The 17,635-nt window shown below is 39.0% G+C and overlaps 1 protein-coding gene across 12 annotated transcripts in view; it reads right to left on the minus strand.

Moving 5' to 3' along the window:
* Positions 1-17,635, minus strand: part of DDIAS (DNA damage induced apoptosis suppressor) — a 43,626-nt gene that overhangs the window by 8,624 nt on the left and 17,367 nt on the right. For 10 of the 12 annotated variants that reach the window (XM_019948734.3, XM_019948732.3, XM_019948730.3 and 7 more), the window contains one exon: positions 14,500-17,419. In XM_019948734.3, the coding sequence (XP_019804293.1) occupies positions 14,819-17,419 (2,601 nt within the window). In that variant the 3' untranslated portion in view covers positions 14,500-14,818. Of the gene's footprint in view, positions 1-11,213; positions 11,498-14,499; positions 17,420-17,635 lie in introns of those variants that run through there. The other 2 variants (XR_004527858.2, XM_033862185.2) reach the window with 2 other exon arrangements.

A 17,635-nucleotide genomic window follows, 5' to 3' on the forward strand; every position in this document is an offset into this window, starting at 1 on the left:
TTGGCTTGAGCAACTGGTAGTGTTTTACTGACATTTATAAGGAAAACACTGTTGGAGGAGTAGTTATGGCGGGCAGGGTGAACCAGGAGTTTGGTTTAGGACCTGTCCAGTTTGAGATGTCTATTCGATATCCAAATAGAGATATTGAGTTGGCAGCTATATATATGTTTCTGAAATTTGGGAAGATCAGGCTGGAGGTAGAAATTTGGGAGCTGATACCACAATGATGGTACTGAAAGTCAGAAAACTGTTTGATGTCACCAAAGAAGTGAATGTAAGTGGAAAAGAGGACTGAGGACTGAACCCTGGAGTACTCCCAACACTTAGTCAGGGATAAGAAAGAACCAGCAAGGGATAGAACACATGACCAGTGAAACAGGAAGAACACAGAGTGGTATTCTGAAAGCCTAGTGAAGAAAGTATTTCCAGGAGGATGCAATCACCTGTGTCAAATGCTGCTAATATATTAAGAGAGGCAAGGACTAAGAGATGACCGTGGAGTTAGCAAGGGTGAAGGTCATGGATGATGCTGAAAGAGTTATTTTATCAGAATGACAGGGATGAGAAAATGCCTTGCTTGGGTTCAGGAGAATCAGAAGAGAGATGAACAGTGGCTATAATATAAATCTTTTAAGGAGTTTTTGCTGATAAGGGGTGTTGAGAGGAATATGAAGTCAAAAAAGAGTTTTGGGGGCTTCCCTGGTGGCACAGTGGTTGAGAGTCCATCTGCTGATGCAGGGGACACGGGTTCGTGCCCCGGTCCAGGAAGATTCCACATGCCGTGGAGCGGCTGGGCCCGTGAGCCACGGCCGCTGAGCCTGCGCGTCCGGAGCCTGTGCTCCGCAACGGGAGAGGCCACAGCAGTGAGAGGCCCGCGTACCCCAAAAAAAAAAAAAAAAAAAAAAAAAGAGTTTTGTTTTTAAAGCAGGATATATTAGCACTGATGGGAATGATCATGGAATGAGACAGTGAGAATGTTAAATAATATATATGGGTACCTAACACATAGAAGGCATACAAATGTTAGTTCTTTTCTCTTCGGGCCTTTTTAATAAAGAGTTAAACAAGCTGGAGCCACAGACAGCTATTTTACTAATTAGTGGGCATCGAGAGCAGAATTATTTAGCTTTAGATAATTGTGCAAGGCAAAATGTGGGTGAAATACAGATATATGTGGCATATTTGGTTACATATAATAATAAACCCGAGAAAACAAGGCAGGGTTTCTTTTTCTCATGTGAAAGAAGTCTAGAGGTTGGAAGCCTGGAATGGGTAGTACTGTGGTTTCATGGTGTTATCAGTGACTTGGGCTCTCTCTCATTCTGGCCTCTATTTTCAAGACCACCTTCCTGTCCAGGATAGCTGCTAGAGGCCTAGCCATCACGTCCCAGTCTCCACAGCAGGAAGGAAGAAAGAGAAAGGAAGGAGGAAGAAGGGCTTGATCCCTTCATTCTAAGGAAACTTCTTGGAAGTTCCACACAACATTTCCATTTATATCTTTCTGACCAGAACTTGACCTGCCAGGGAGGCAGGGAAATACAGTCTTTCAATAGGGCATATTTCTCTCCTGAATAAAATAGGGGTTTTATTACAAAGGAAGAAGCAGAGAATGGATATTAGGGTAGGCTGTTAGCAATCTTTGCCTTAGTATTTGTGGGAAGAGCATGGACAAAAGACCTATGTTTGAACCCTAGCTCTACCATATACTGGTTATGGCCTTGAACAAGTTATTTTATCTCTGTGCCTCAATTTTCTCTTCTTTAAAATTTAGCTAATACTAGTGCTCAGAATACTAGTGCTACTCTGAGGATTAAATGAAATAATACAAGTAAAGTGCCATTGTGTCTGGCATATAATAGGCACATAATAAATAACACTACATATATGAAATAAAAATTAGTCATCTAGCAGGCCATTGAGAGATGGTGTCTTAGTCTCTTCAGGCTGCTATACCAAAATTCCATAGATTGGATGGCTTATAAACATCAGAAATTTACTTCTCACAGTTCTGGAAGCTGGGAAGTCCAAGATCGAGGTGCCTGCAGATTTGGTATCTGGTGAGGGTATGTTTCCTGGTTCATAGATGGCCATCTTTTCACTGTGTTCTCACATGGTACAAGGGGTGAGGGAGCTCTCTGTGACCTCTTTAATAAGGGCTTTTCCCTCATGACCTAATCACCTCCCAAAGACCCTACCTCCAAACATCATCACTTTGGGGATTAGGTTTCAACATAGGAATTTCGGGGATGGGGGGGACACAAACATTCAATCTACAGCAGATTGTATTAGTTAATTGGGCTGACTGGCTGCTTAGTTACAGGTTCAATATGAGAGTTACCATATCCACTTCCCCTTTGTTACATAAGAAATACCCCAAGATCTAAGAGAGTTGTAACATACTGTCAATGGCATTTATTGACTCCAGTTAATTTAATCATGTCCCTTAAGCTTATGCTTTCAATGAATCCCTTTATCTGATACCAGCCAAGCTGCAAGCCCTGAGACAAGTAATCTGGTTAAGGCCTGCTGAAAAAATGCCTGTTTTACCAAACACATGTATCTTAAGCTTAGATCTTCAAAGAGTGGGAAAATGCTTCTCCAGCTCCTGCTGATTTTTAGGTCTCTGTTTTAGCCATCTTTGATAACATCTATTTTGGTTGGTTGACTTTGTAATTATTGGAGTCATAGTCAATGGCCAGTGTATACAGCACCTGGATCTAATTACAGGTGCTATTGTGTCCATCAACCCAGGCCCTGAGCCCCTGTATTTGCTGTATACAAAATGAGAAAGCTGCTGGTCAGCCCTGGGTTTTGCAATGTCATGAGTTATCATTTCCCACCCAAGGCAGGCAAGGGATGGACAAACACCTGGCTCTTGGCAGAGCTGGTAGCTCGAGTTAGCAGAAAATTCTTCAGCCAGTGAAGGAATTGTGATGAAGGGAGATAGGCCAAGTGGTCATACACTTCAGCTTGGCACCTAAAGGGAACTGCAGGAAACAGATTGAATCCTATTAGGGAAAAGGCAATATTTTTATAGGTGAGTTCATTTCTCTCCCATGGAGATAATTTTCTCTTATCACATAACAAATTAATTTAGGCTGAAAGTGCAAGTGATGGATCAGATAAAAACAGTGCAGAATACTTCACCTGCCTTCAACCTTAAATTATTCAAGTGGCTGCAGCCACTGGTCAACAAGAAGGCAGAAGTTGTCTCACAGAGAAATGCCTGGCCTAAGAGGTGAGGGCTCTTGCAGCATTCCCCCTAAGGCCTGAGAGGCGGTGCAGTGCACTGGAAAAATCAGAGCTTTGGCTCTGCCACTTAGTGATGTGGCCTTGGCCTTGAGTGAGTTACCTGACTTCTGTAAATGACAAAGTATGTAAAATAACTATGAGGACTGGCCCAAAGAGAGATGCTCCACCTGTCTGTGCCTTTTGTTTCCCTCGTTACAATGCACCTACTTACATTCTTTTCAATTATTTTTAAAACATTAAAAAATATAAACTAAAACATAAATGCAGGAAAACAAGTGTATCATTTAGTAAACTATTATAAGGTAAACACACTTGTATTTGAGTCAAGAAATAGAACTTTGTCAACCATTCCTGAATCTCCTCTCCTTCTCAAAGAAACTATCTTGACTTCATAGTGATCAAGGAATTGACATACTCAAGTGTGCATCTCAAGGCACTGGAGTTTAGTCTTGCCCATTAAAAAAAATTTCATGCGCCTTTTAAATGATTTACAGGCTCCTCCACCATCTTTTTCTTTTCCTTAAAATCATCTGTTGAAGAACATGCATTGTCTGATATGCAGTTTCCTAGTCTGGATTTTGCTGATTTCATTTTTATTGGTGTAGGTCTGCATGTTCTTTTGTCAGTTGTGTATTTTGCAAATTGACAGCTAGATACAGAGGCGAGATTAGACTCAGGTTCAATACTTTTGGCAAGATTAAAGGAAGTGATATATTCTTTCATCTGGAAGCATATAATATCTTGTCTTTTTGGTTTTTTTGAAGATCTAATTGACTTTATTGAATGATTTATGAATCAGGCAGCAAGTCATCTAGTAAATAGGTGCTCCTTGTCTCTTTTTGGAATATTAGCAGCCATTGATGCTCAATGAGCACATCCATTATTCATTGGGGATTGCAAAATGGTGATATTCCATTTCTATCATTTATGAAATGTATTAGTTGGAGTCTTTATAAGGAGAATCTCCCTACAGCTATTTGGTTATCCAATGGTACAGTTTATATAAGAAAATTAAGATAAATGTTTAATTCTTTCCCTTTGTTTTTATAAGTTTTCAAGACAATGAATTGGTTCTCTATCATCATTTGAAGGCACCTAGTGTTTAAAGTATCATTATACTCATGAAAGATATATACATATATATGTCTATATGTGTATATATGTGTACGTGTATACATATAATGCCATACACTCTGATTTTCACTTTTTAAAAAAATTTTCACTGGTTTTTTTGTATCCTTCCAGTAATATTCTACACATATAAAACCATTTATAAATGTTGATGATTATTTGTTTCACTATTTTGCTATTAAAAACAATGTGATATGGGATATCTTTCTTTTTTTTTTTTTTTTTTTTTTTTGTGGTACGCGGGCCTCTCACTGCTATGGCCTCTCCTGCTGCGGAGCACAGGGTCCAGACGCACAGGCTCAGTGGCCATGGCTCACAGCCCCAGCCACTCCGCGGCATGTGGGATCCTCCCGGACCGGGGCACGAACCCGCGTCCCCTGCATTGGCAGGCGGACTCTCAACCACTGCGCCACCAGGGAAGCCCTGGAATATCTTTCTTTAATACTTCTTTATATATGAATATAATTGTGGGATAACTTTTTACAAGTGGAAATGCTTTTATAATTTTCATAGATAATGCCAAATTATCTTACACAGAATTCATACCAATTACATTGCCATCAACAATGAATCAGTGATAAGGGATCATTTCCAAAAATACTTTGAGTTGCAAGGGGGAAGCAAGGGGTCAGAAAAGGATTGGATTTTAATAGAGGGAGAAAGATGGGAAGAAGCCATGGTGGAGGTGAGGAATCGGAATTGGTTAAAGGTATTACAACCATAGAGCAGATGCTAATTCAAAATGGTGTCTGAAGAATAAAGGGGTAGGTGAAAGCAAACAGAAAATTCTGGTATTGGAAGGTGTGGTGGTGTAGAAAGAACACTGAATTTGATGGCAGGAACATGTTCCACACTTACTGTCTTATTTAACTCTCACAGTAGCTTTAAGAGGTATTATTTCTGTTTTACAGATAAGATAGTAGAGGCTATGGGGATAACAATATTTTACAGGATTGAATGAAAGCTAAATGATATAATGTATGTGACATCATGTATTAGAGTGTGAGCTTCTTGATAGCAGTTATCTTAAACCTAGCACAGTGCCAGGTACATTCTGGAACGCAACAAACAATTTGCTGAATACTTTTAATGAATGATAGAACCTAACAAAGGTCTGCCACATAAGTTATGGCTATCAAGAAATGGTTATCGACTCTTTAAAGACCAGCAGCTAAAAGAAAAGTCTGGCTGGCCGTGGTATCACATTAGATTCTGGTACGTATGCATACATAATCAGTCATCTAATAGGTATAGGTATGACTTTCACAAATGATAATTATCAAAGAAATCTATAAAATGAATAATGCTGATTGAGAAAACCATGTATCTAAAATTTCTCTCTTAGATAAATTTAGGAGTCTATATTTTATGTTTTCCTTGGTAAACACTCTAGGGAAATAAAAAACAGCAGTTTACATATACTTTACTCATTAAATGGTAACAATCTATTAATGAATTGAGGTTGGTTTTTAAATTTAAAAATTTACTTCACCACTTCCTTTCAAAACTAATAAAGGCATTTTTATAATAAAAGGCACTTATGCCATAATGTTAATAAAAATGGAAATAAAATTCAGATCACTTAAAAGGAGAGAGCAAACCATAAGACCCAGTACAGTGGCTATAACTGAGCATCATGTTTGGTTTTGAATTCTTTACAAGAAAAAGGAAAAACAGTCAAGGATGCAGTTCTCATTATTAGAAAATAATTAAACATATCAGTTTTAATGGGAAGACAGGTTCTTTTGCCCCTGGTATTAAATTATAACCAAAACATTTCATTGCATCTTAGGTAGAAGATCCAGACTAGGCAGTGACTTTAAAGAACAAATGCTAACTAGATAATCCTTCTAGTTTTCCATCAGCTTTTCTCTAACCTTAAGTTTCCAGAGTGTTTTTCTATTTAATAATCCTATCATTAGTGCCAAGTACCCAGAAAACACATGATGTTTGTTGTATGAATTCTTGAATTAAAAGAAATGTTGTTGCCAATCTTTATTTAGTATTCAATAATAAAGGAGGCAGAATGGGGCAATAGAGTCCTGGAGTAAGACTTAGGGTACTTCACGTTCTAATCTCTACCTTATGTAAATGTGAATTTTGGGAAGACTTTTAGCATCTTTGGGTCTCAGTTTCCTCATCTATGAGGTTTAGACCAGTGCTTTTTAACCTTGGATTCACATTAGAATCACCTGGAGAGTTTAAAAAAACTACTGATATGTGAGATTTATCCTCACAAATTCTGATAAATCTGGTCTGGGATGAGATCTAGGCATCAATATGGTTTTAAAAGGTCCCAAGTGATTTAAATGAGCAGCCTATGGATGAGAACCACTGATTCAGATGTTTTCCAAGGTCCCCTCCAGGTCTAAAATGCTAAGAACTGATGAGATGCAATATTTAGAAATTTAATAACTGTTTAACAGTCTAATAAGGTAGCTGCAACTTTGAGGGTAGTTTTTTTTAATCATCTAAAAGGAGTAAAAATCCTGGGACATTTATTATTAAATGATAATTCATGGCAGGTCAAATACTGTAATATAGTCACAAATAATTCAGCCATAAAAGATGGACAAAATGCTTAGGGGACAATCTTAACTCAGTTTTCATTGTTGTGTGAGGTATGGGGGACAGAAGATAACTTGCTCATGGTAAGGAATCTAATAGGATTAGGAATTGCCCATCAAGGCAGGACCTCAGAAGGTCTTCAGTGTAGGGGGAATCAGATATAAACCCTCAGCAGTGGAGGAAGGAAACAGTCCCTAAGAAGTTATAGTCATAATCTGACCCCTGTATGATTTAGCAACCCAAATTCAGCTCATTTGGCGGATCTAAAAAACTCTCACAGTAGAAATTAACACAACATTATAAATCAATTATACTTCATAAAATAAATTAAAACAATAAAAAGCCCTCAAATATGAATTTAGTTTAAGTTGTTTTATACTGGTACTGATTCCAGGCACTTGGCAGAAGCAAATGGAAATCCTCCCCCAGAAAACATTTTCTTAGGCCTCAGAATTCTTATAAATAATTTTCCAAAGAAAACAAGTAGCTCCAGCTAAACTAGGCCTCAAGGAAACATGGCACTATGAGTGAGAACCAGCAGAAAAAAAATATGACAATAGGGACCTATCAAGACTTTAGTTACTGAAACTGTCAAACACAGAATATAAAACAACTATGCTTACTGTGTCTGAAGTAGTAACAGACAAACCTGAAAATGTCTAGAGGAAAAAGAACACTTTAAAATGTGATCTAGCAAATTCGAAAAAAAAAATCCAGGTTTCAGAAAATATATAATTTTTGAAAGAAAAACTCAATGGGTAGGTAGAAAAGTAGATTAGACACAGATGAAGATGTCAGAAGAAATTGTATAGAATGCAGCACAGATATAAAGAGGAAAACAATCAAGGAAAGGTTAAGAGAAATGAAAGAGTGAGAATGCATAACATGTTTAATTGGAATTCTCAAATGAGAGTGAATGGAGTAGAGGCAATATTTTAAGATTATGGCTGAGAAATCTTTAGAACTGTTGAAAGGCACTAATGCACAGATTCAGTAAACTTAATGAATCTCAAGAAGAATTAAAAGAAGAAATCCGAGGCTTCCCTGGTGGCACAGTGGTTGAGAGTCCGCCTGCCAATGCAGGGGACGCAGGTTCGTGCCCCGGTCCGGGAAGATCCCACATGCTGCGGAGTGGCTGGGCCCGTGAGCCACGGCGGCTGAGCCTGCGCGTCCGGAGCCTGTGCTCTGCAACAGGAGAGGCCACAACAGTGAGAGGCCCACGTACCGTAAAAAAAAAAAAAAAAAAAAAAAAAAAAGAAGAAATCCATATCTCAACACATCATTAATAGAACTGAGGAACACTAAAGGCAGAATAAAAATATCCAGAAAGAAAAATATCAGATTACTTAAAAAAAAAAAAAAAAAAGGCAGTTAGCTGATTTCTCAACAGCAATGAGAGCCAGGGACAGTTGAATGGCATTGTGAGTGGAAAGAGAATAACTCCTACCCTAGAATTCTACACTCAGAGAAAATATCTTTCAAGATTGAGAGTGAAAAATTGGGAATTCCCTGGTGATCCAGTGGTGAGGACTTGGTGCTTTCACTGCTGTGGCCTAGGTTCAGTCCCTGGTTGGGGAACTAAGATCCTGCAAGCTGTGTGGAGTGGCCAAAAAAAGAAAAAGATTGAGAGTGAAAATAAAGACATCTTCAAACAAATAAATAAATATGCAAATTCAAAAAACCTGAGTTTTCCATCAAGAAAATCTCAACAGAAGAAATAATTCTGGGGACTTCCCTGGTGGCACAGTCATTAAGACTCTATGCTCCTGATGCAGGGGGCCTGGGTTTGATTGCTGGTGATCCCACATGCATACCGCACACAACTAAGGAGCCCGCCTGCCCCAACTAAAGACCTGGTGCAACCAAATAAATAAATAAACAGTAAACTGCCAAAGCTAGGACACTCAAAACTCAAAAAACAACTCTGGATTAAAAGAAAAAACTACATAGATAAAAGTTAAAAAAAAAAATTCTGAAGGTTTTATTTCAGACCAAAGGAAAGTGATATAAGATCTAGGATAAAACATAAATTGAAGAGCAAAGAGAATGGTAAATAAGTGGGTAAATCTAAAACAAAAACAAAAAAAATATAAAAAACTGACTATAGAAACTATATCTTGTGGAGTTAAAAATATAGAATTAAAACTTATGACAAACATAATTAAAAGAAATAGTAAATGTATTAAAAAGATTTAAGGTCTTTGGGAAAGGATTATAAGAAAAAGAAGAAGTCACAGAACATTGAATAGACAGGATAAACAGGAAGCATGAAATATGATAAACTCAAATATATTTAAATTATTACATTAATTGTTAATGGATGAAATATTCCAGCTAGAGGACAAAGATTGTCAAACTGGACAATAAAACAAAACCAAACTATATGAGGTTTACAGGAAACATTTCTATGATGTAAAGCTACAGAAAGATTTAAAAGAGAAATGAGGGACTTCCCTGGTAGCACAGTGGTTAATAGTCCGCCTGCCAATGCAGGGGACATGGGTTCGATCCCTTGTCCAGGAGGATCCCACATGCCACGGAGCAACTAAGCCTGTGGGCCACAACTACTGAGCCTGCTCTCTAGAGCCCACGAGCCACAACTACTGAAACCTGCACGCCCTAGAGGCCACGCTCCGCAACAAGAGAAGCCACTGCAATGAGAAGCCTGCGCACCACAATGAACAGCAGCCCTGCTTGCCACAACTAGAGAAAAGCCTGTGCACAACAACTAAGACCTAATGCAGCCAATAAATAAACAAACAAATAAAAGAGAAATGAAAAACAAAACCCACTAACCAAGACAAAACTAATGTAGTACAGTAATAACAATTAGATTTTAGGACAAAAAGCATTAATAGCAATGAAACGGGACTTTCCCCATGTCCATCAGGAAGACACAAGATTGAATTTGTGTCTAATAACATAGCCTCAAAATGAAATAAAAATTGACAGAACTAAAAGGAGAAATATACATATTCATAATCATAGAGGGAGATTTAAAAATCCCTCTTTCAATAATTAATAAAACAAGGGAAAAGTCAGTACAGATATAGATAATTTGAACATGATTAATATATTTAATATACACATATAAAATTCTGTGCCCAGTAACTGCAGAATATATGTTCTTTTCAAGCACACCTAGAACATTTACAATCTGGCTATAGTTTGGGCCAGAAAATGTCTCAACAAATTTCAAAGGACTGAAATAATATAGAATAATTTTTCTGACCACAGTGTAATTCAGGTAGAAATCATTCATAAAGAGATAGCTAGGGAAAGAATCCTTTCTGTTTGGAAATGAAGAAATACATTTGTAAAAAATTCAGGGGTCAAAGAACCCACATGGAAATTATAAAACATTTTGAGCTGAATAATAAAACACTAACATACAAGTTTGGTCTCAGGAGAGTCTAGATAAAAGACAGATTTTGAATTAAACAGCTTATGGGTGGTAACTACAGATGAGTGGATAAATTCAACCAAAGAGTACATGTATTGGGTTGGCCAAAAAGTTCATTCGGGTTTTCAACAGAAGGGCCAATAACAGAACACTGAGGCACCATCTTTTAAAAGGCAGGCAAATGAAGCAGTCAAGGATAATAAGAGGGGATGATCAGACAGTACCTCTAAGAGCTGAGTAAGAAAGGACCCTGACCAGCCCCATGCTTCAGGGAGACTGATGCTTTGGAGTGTCTTCCTCAAGATTTTCTAAATTCACCTCCAGTTCCTGGAACTAAGGAAGGCACCCTGAGCCTGGATCTGGTCCCCACGTAGACGTGGTCGCCAGAATGCCTCTCTTGAGATTTTCAAGTCCCACTTTGGTGCTGGGACACGTGCCATTTCTCCCATCTGAGGTACTCTCTGACCCTCTAACCCACTCACCTACTCTTCATGTGGAACAAATGCTCTAAGGAGCTCTGGGTCTTGTGCCTATGGAATTTCCCTGGGTCTGAAGAGTGGACCATTTCTACTGGCCGAAGCAATATTTCCTTCACACAATAGTAGGAAACTGAGCTGCCAGAATGGTGCTTTTAGGTGACTCTCATATTGGACACAGAATGAATTCAGGGTTTTGGGTTACCAAACTATTGACCCTTGAGATTGAGTTGTATGTGTGGGTCTGTGCATTGGCTCCCACTGGTCTGTGTTCCAACTATGGGACTGTCTTTGGTCTGTAGACCACCAAGTTTGTGAGGATGGTGACATTGTTCTTAAATTCTGTCCACCTCCCACCACTGGCACCAGGGAGGTCCCCTTACCCTCTCTGCAGGTTCTGCACTGTGTGTCAGGACAGGCCCATCTAATCTGAGGCCTTTTAAGACTGCTGCTCTGCTATGCCAACTGGCTCTTCCAATCAATGTCCTCTCATTTCCAATTGACAGCGACCTTGTGCCCTCTAGGTATGGGCTTAAGCCATGCTGATGGAGGAATGGGCATTCCTTGCACAAATGAAACTATTCTTCTTGCTCCATCCGTGGGCCTCTTGACTATTCTTCCTGGGTGTGGCTAAGAGATCACAGTTTGGGAATGCAGTAATTACAGCCTAAAAAGTTCAAGAGAAGACACGGTTAGAACATGTGCTCTACGTTTATGCTAGAAAAGTCCAAATGCTAAATATCACCAGAAAATGAATTATTATTCACATTTTCCTGCATACTCTGTGTAAGATCTGCATTTTTGGTAATCATCAGTGAAGCAGAGTAACAACATTTGAGAGAGTTACTGGAAGCCAGTACTCACGGTGGCACAATGGATGCAGCATGAGTAAAGATGTAACCAGCATTAAATAAATGACATTAGGGAACTGTAGAGGTAAGATCTACATAGTTCAATACAATAGTAACTACATTACTACTCTTTAATCACAGTGGGAGATATGAAATTAGCCAGGAATGGCACATTTGACAATAAAGAACATGAAGAGACTATATCCTTGGCCTGAGAAAGGGGTGCTGCCTGTATACTATAAAGAATCTTCACATGCACTGACTGGTCAATAAATGCACATCTTTTTCTTATCCATTATTCTAAATCTTCATTGATGAACTCTACCTTACATGGGACCATGAATTTTGTAATACATCTTAAAATCAAATTGTTTATATAGGGCCCAGCAAAAAAAAAAAAAAAAATTGCCCTGCAGGCATACCTGATCAGAGACTAGGAGAAACCAGAAACCATGAAAATGTTACCTGTATATAGAGTGCAAAGAGATCAAATAAAATAAGGAATGACAAATCCATTGGATTTGAGGGTTAGAAAACTACCAACACCATAGCCACTGGAGGTGGGGGAGAGAGAATAGATTGCAGCAGGTTGAATAGTGAGTGATGTGAAAGCTGACAGTGACTATTTTTTGATGGAGACTGGCTATAAACAATAGTAGCTAGAAGTGAGGGAGCAAGTATTACATGGAGTATCAAAAAGAATGAGTGAAACCGACTGTACATCACTGAGTAAGTAAAAATTCTTGAGTACATAGTGATAGAGAGCAGGAAATGGAAACTCATTAACACCACTGGTAGGCAACTATAATACAGACTCTTTACTCTTAAAAAAAGGAAAAAAAAGAAAAAAAGTACCTGTAGACTAGAGAGATCTGGTGGGCAACATCTTAAGCAAGCAATCTCACTTAGCATCATTAATAGTGGGATAACTTGATACTGTGTCTCCATTGATACAATATGAAGTGCACAACATAAATCCATGAAATATCTCTGCCCAAACCCTAAATCTAATCAAGTCTTTAGACCTTATTTACAGGAAACACTGGAGACAGAGAGACAAGGTAGTGATACTACAAAGAAGCAAATACAAAAATCTGTATGTGGGACATTCTACAAAACAATGGTCTGATATTTTCATAAACCCAATGTTGTGGAAAAAAAGAGGTGAACTTCTAGAAAAAGACACAGGAGACGTAACCAAACCCCATGGAGTCACCTTAATGAAATCCTGGTTAAACAACATCGACAACAATTACAACTTAGCGACAAGTAGAAAAACTTAAATATGGGCTAAACATTAGACAATGTTGTAGAACTACTGTTATAGTTTTTAGTGTGATAATGATATTGTACCAATAATTATGTAGAAGAAAGTCCTTATTTTAAGAAAACTCATGTTGAAGTATTTCAAGGTAAAATGTCATATCTGCAGCTTACCTTAAAAAGGTTCAGCAAAGGGACTTCCCTGGTGGCGCAGTGGTTAAGAATCTTCCTGCCAATGCAGGGGTCACGGGTTTGAGCCCTGGTCCAGGAAGATCCCACATGCCGCGGAGCAACTAAGCCACATGCCACAACTACTGAGCCTGAGCTCTAGAGCCCGTGAGCCACAACTACTGAGCCCACGTGCCACAACTACTGAAGCCCACGTGCCTAAAGCCCATGCTCTGCAACAAGAGAAGCCACCACAATGAGAAGCCCGTGCACCACAATGGAGAGAAGCCCCCACTCACCGCAACTAGAGAAAGCTCGTGCGCAGCAACGAAGACCGAATGCAGCCAAAAATAAATAAGCTAATTAAAAAAGGTTCAGCAGAAAACAACTATATGTATCTATAGACACAATGGAAAAAATACACCCATACACAAAAGGCAAAATGTTAAATGATTGAATCTAGGTCGTATGTATAGATGCTGTAACATTGTATCATTCTTTCAACTTTTTTGCAAGTTTTCAAAATTAAAAGTGGGGGAAGGGGAGAGAGCCAGTAGAGCAAGACGATAAAGATGGGTATAATGGATCAACAGCCCAAAAAGAAAGATTAGCACTAAATAGGAGGTGTGCATTATTTCTGAGGTTAGAGGAAGAAGAGTTGTGGGTGAGTCGATACAGACAAGTGGGTAAGTATGGGTGTGGGAAGGTAAGGGAATACAGGTGATCTCCGTGAAGTACGAGGCAAGAGTAGGTAGGTCGGTGGCACGAAGAATGGTGAGTATCTGGAATAGTTGCTGTGGGGAATGGCAAAGAGAGCTGACCAGAGACGCACAAATATTTTACAGGGTGCAGCTGAGGTGCTGCTAAGGACGTGAATGTCTAGAAACTATTCTTCATTTTTGCTCCTTATTAGCCCTTTGAGCTTATCTCCCTATCAGAGACCTGTTTACTCTTCTAGACCATGAGTTTCTGAGGTAAGAGCTTGACTTTCATTTTTGAATTCCCAGCACCTAGCATAGCGCCTGGCATGTAGTAAGCATTCAACAAATAATTACTGGATAAAATAGTGACAGTTTCACATTTACCTCTAAATTGTAAGTTTTTATTGACCTTTCTTCTTATCCCCAGCCCATAGATGCTGCTGGGTTAACTGATTCTCTGCCATGCTCCCAGAGCAACATAAATTTAATATCCGTTAAAAACTTCTATCATCGCATTTACTGCATTGTATTGAAATTGTCCATTGTATTTCTGTCTTACCCAGTAGACTAAAATCTTTTAAGATCAGTGGCGTTGTAGCTTTGTATCACAAACTCAGAACAGTAGTTGGCTTAATACATGGTAGACATTTTCTGATCTAAGCTGAACAATTAAGAAAGACTTTAAGTTTTGGTTTGCAAAGGTTTTATTTCTGAATGTATGTGTGATTTTAACAAATACTTTCAATAAGCAAAACTGACAATATTACATAAGTACAATCAATAATATAAGATAAAGTGCCAAATTATCTGAAATCAGAGTATTCTGGATAAAACACTGGGAAGAACAATGGCTTCCCCCCATATAAAAAGGCACAACAGCACCTCTTTTCTATTTGCTTCTCTTCAAGCGTTCAAAATGGTAAGAATGCTTTCCATGACACTGGAGGCAAGAGTTTCCAAACAGACTTACCTTTAAAAGCTCAGAAATTGGGTTCAGGTGACATTTTATGAGAACAATTCAGGAGACCAAGCACTTTTAGTTTCAGGCACTGAAGGTGACCAACCTTCTGAAAATGGAAGGCAACATTTGACTTCTGAATGCGAAGCAAGTCCCAAAACCGACTCCTTGAAAATCCAGCCTAACCCTGTACTGTTATAGTCAGGAGATTTCTGTTCTGCTGCTGTAAGCATATTCTTCAAATTTAACTTTTTCTTAATTAAGCATTTATCAGTTCTTTGTTTGACATATTTCAGTTTTTTTCTTGGTAACTCTTTTTGATCAGGAGAATTATAAGCAGCTGGGCATTTCCTTAGACCCATGGCCTGGAATCCAAGCATTTCTGAAGGAAATACTTTTTGTGTGGTAGGAGGGACCCATTCATCAACATCAGTTTCAAGGTACTTAGCAACAGGACAGTTGTTGGAGATCTCTGGTTGTGTAATACTAGATATAGTAGGGCTTCTGGATTTCTGGCTGGTTGTCTTTATATTTTTTGGACAGCTTGGGGTGGTTTGCTGTGCATCATTTACAGTGGAAATCCTTGTCTTTTTATAGTTAGCATCAAGGCCCAAATAAAAGGCAGGTAATTTTTTGAAAGCTCCTGTCATTCCATGAATTCTAGTTTGGTGGAATCCTATAACTGGAGTTGACTGTGAACATGGAACAAAGTCTTGGCTATCTTCAAAATCATATTCTGAATCTGACTGAAAATGAGGTGGAGAGGGACATGTTTTTAGATACAGAGAGGCAGATGTGTTTTGCAAGGATAACTTTTGTGAAGACTGGCTGGAGTTTTCAGAGAATGATCTCAATGAAAAATCAGATTCTGTAGGATGACTTTCTGCCGAAGACTTTCCCCACTGTAACAAAATATCCTGTGACTTTTTGGTCATTTCTGTTGCCATGTCCATTTCTTTAGGACTATCATCAAAGAGATCAGCAGAAGCATTGTAGCCACCTTCATGACCAGCAGAACAGTTTGCTGTTAGGTTATTACCAGTGTGCTCATAAGACATTTCTTTCAATGCGTTCGTACTTCTATCTGGCATACTGCAAAGAGCTTCTAAAGGATATGTGAGTTTCCTGCAAATTGTCAAACTGTCACCCTGGTTCTTTGGCCGCCTACAGTATTGTTTATTTTCTAAGTTGTGAAGGTTGGAAACATCATTATATCTCCTAGAACTCAAAGTTGTCAACTTTTCACTCCTTTCGGATAGTGATTTTTCTGCACATCCATTAAAATATTTGCTATTGAGACAAGAATGGTCAGTCTCTGAAGTATCGTGCTTAAGTGAAATTTCAGCCTCATGTGGTAGAATTCTGGTAGACTTAAGAGTAACTGTTGTGCCTGAGCCTTTTGAAGATGGAAACAGAACTGACAGGTAAACATTTGGTAGAAGATTTTCAGAAATGCCTCTTTCACTACTACTTACAGAGATAGTCTCTGCTGTGTTCTCTGGTTGTGACTCCTTATGAATGCTAGGACTTGGATTTGCTTCACAGTTGGAAAGGAAGTTATTTTTGCTGGAGTTTGCTTTGACTGTTGCTTGTGGTGATCTTAAGCCTACAGGTGGTGCATGCAAGGATCTAGTAGTTCTCTGTGGAGTCACGGATATCCTGCTGTGGTCTGCATGTAATTTACTGACGTCATTATCTAGATGACATTTCCTGCTACTGCCATCTGTCTGGGTTATAGCAATCTCACTTTCGATAGCTGCCAGAAATTTGTTTAGGCTTTCAGAGAGTGGAAGGTCAGCCCAGATCTCAGGGTCACAGTCCTGAGAACCCCCAGCTATCTCTTCAAGTCTGAGTGATGAAGGTGGACAACACACAGATCTCTCCTGAAAGCTAGCGGGGGTATCTACATCATGATACTGGTGACATGTTAGCTCACGCTGGGAATATATATTTTTAACTTCCACTGCACTGTGGAAGGATATTGTATTACTTGGCTCAAGGGGCTCTTGCACTTTCAAAGGGAATAAATTAGAACCAGGAACTCCAATTTCATGATGATTGCTATGAACCGCACTTGGCTGATCAGCTTGTAAGCCAAGTTCTTCACCCAGCTTTTGTGCTGCACTATTTTGATCCATATAAGAAACAGGGCTCCATAAACCCTGAATGGTATCACGGCAGCTATTGGAACCAGTGGCCTCTGCAGAGGAGATGCACATTCTGTTCTGGTGAAGAGTATCAATGGCCTCGCTTTGTTCTGAAGCTGAAAAATCATCATCATCTGTTAGTTGTGAAACAACGGAAGTGAGTTCAAGTGATAGCTGCCAGAATCCTGAAAAATCATCGCTGCCATGGGACTCAAAACAACAAGAACTGCTGTCAGGGCCACATATGCTGCTGACATCGCTATTTGAATTTTCTAAAGCAAGTAGGTGGCTATTAGGTGCCTGGGAGCCACAGCGAAGTTTCCTGATATCAGAAAGCTGCAAAAGCCGATGGAAATAGTCAATGACAGTGAAGCCTACGACACCTGGGTCTGGTAGAACAATCTGGCAAGCTACTAGCGCTTTAACTTCTCTCTTGTGGTCTGAGCACTGCTCTAAGAGGTTACTGGAACCTGAACCTTGTCGATGTTGGCTTTCAAAATTCTGTGAAAGAAGTAAATGAATTTAAATCAGAATAATATTTTCTTCCTTTGACTCAAATGTGAAACAGGGTTTTAAAAGGTTAAAAACAGATGCAACTATAACCCCCACCCCTGTAATTTCAATTCCTCTAGAGTTATAGGGTTTAACGCTAGAGGAATTGAAATTATGGGGAAGTAAACCTTGGAGTAAAGAGACTTGTCTTTAAATTTTGGTTCT

Source organism: Tursiops truncatus, chromosome 8 (assembly GCF_011762595.2).
Source record: "Tursiops truncatus isolate mTurTru1 chromosome 8, mTurTru1.mat.Y, whole genome shotgun sequence".
Lineage (NCBI taxonomy): Eukaryota > Metazoa > Chordata > Mammalia > Artiodactyla > Delphinidae > Tursiops > Tursiops truncatus.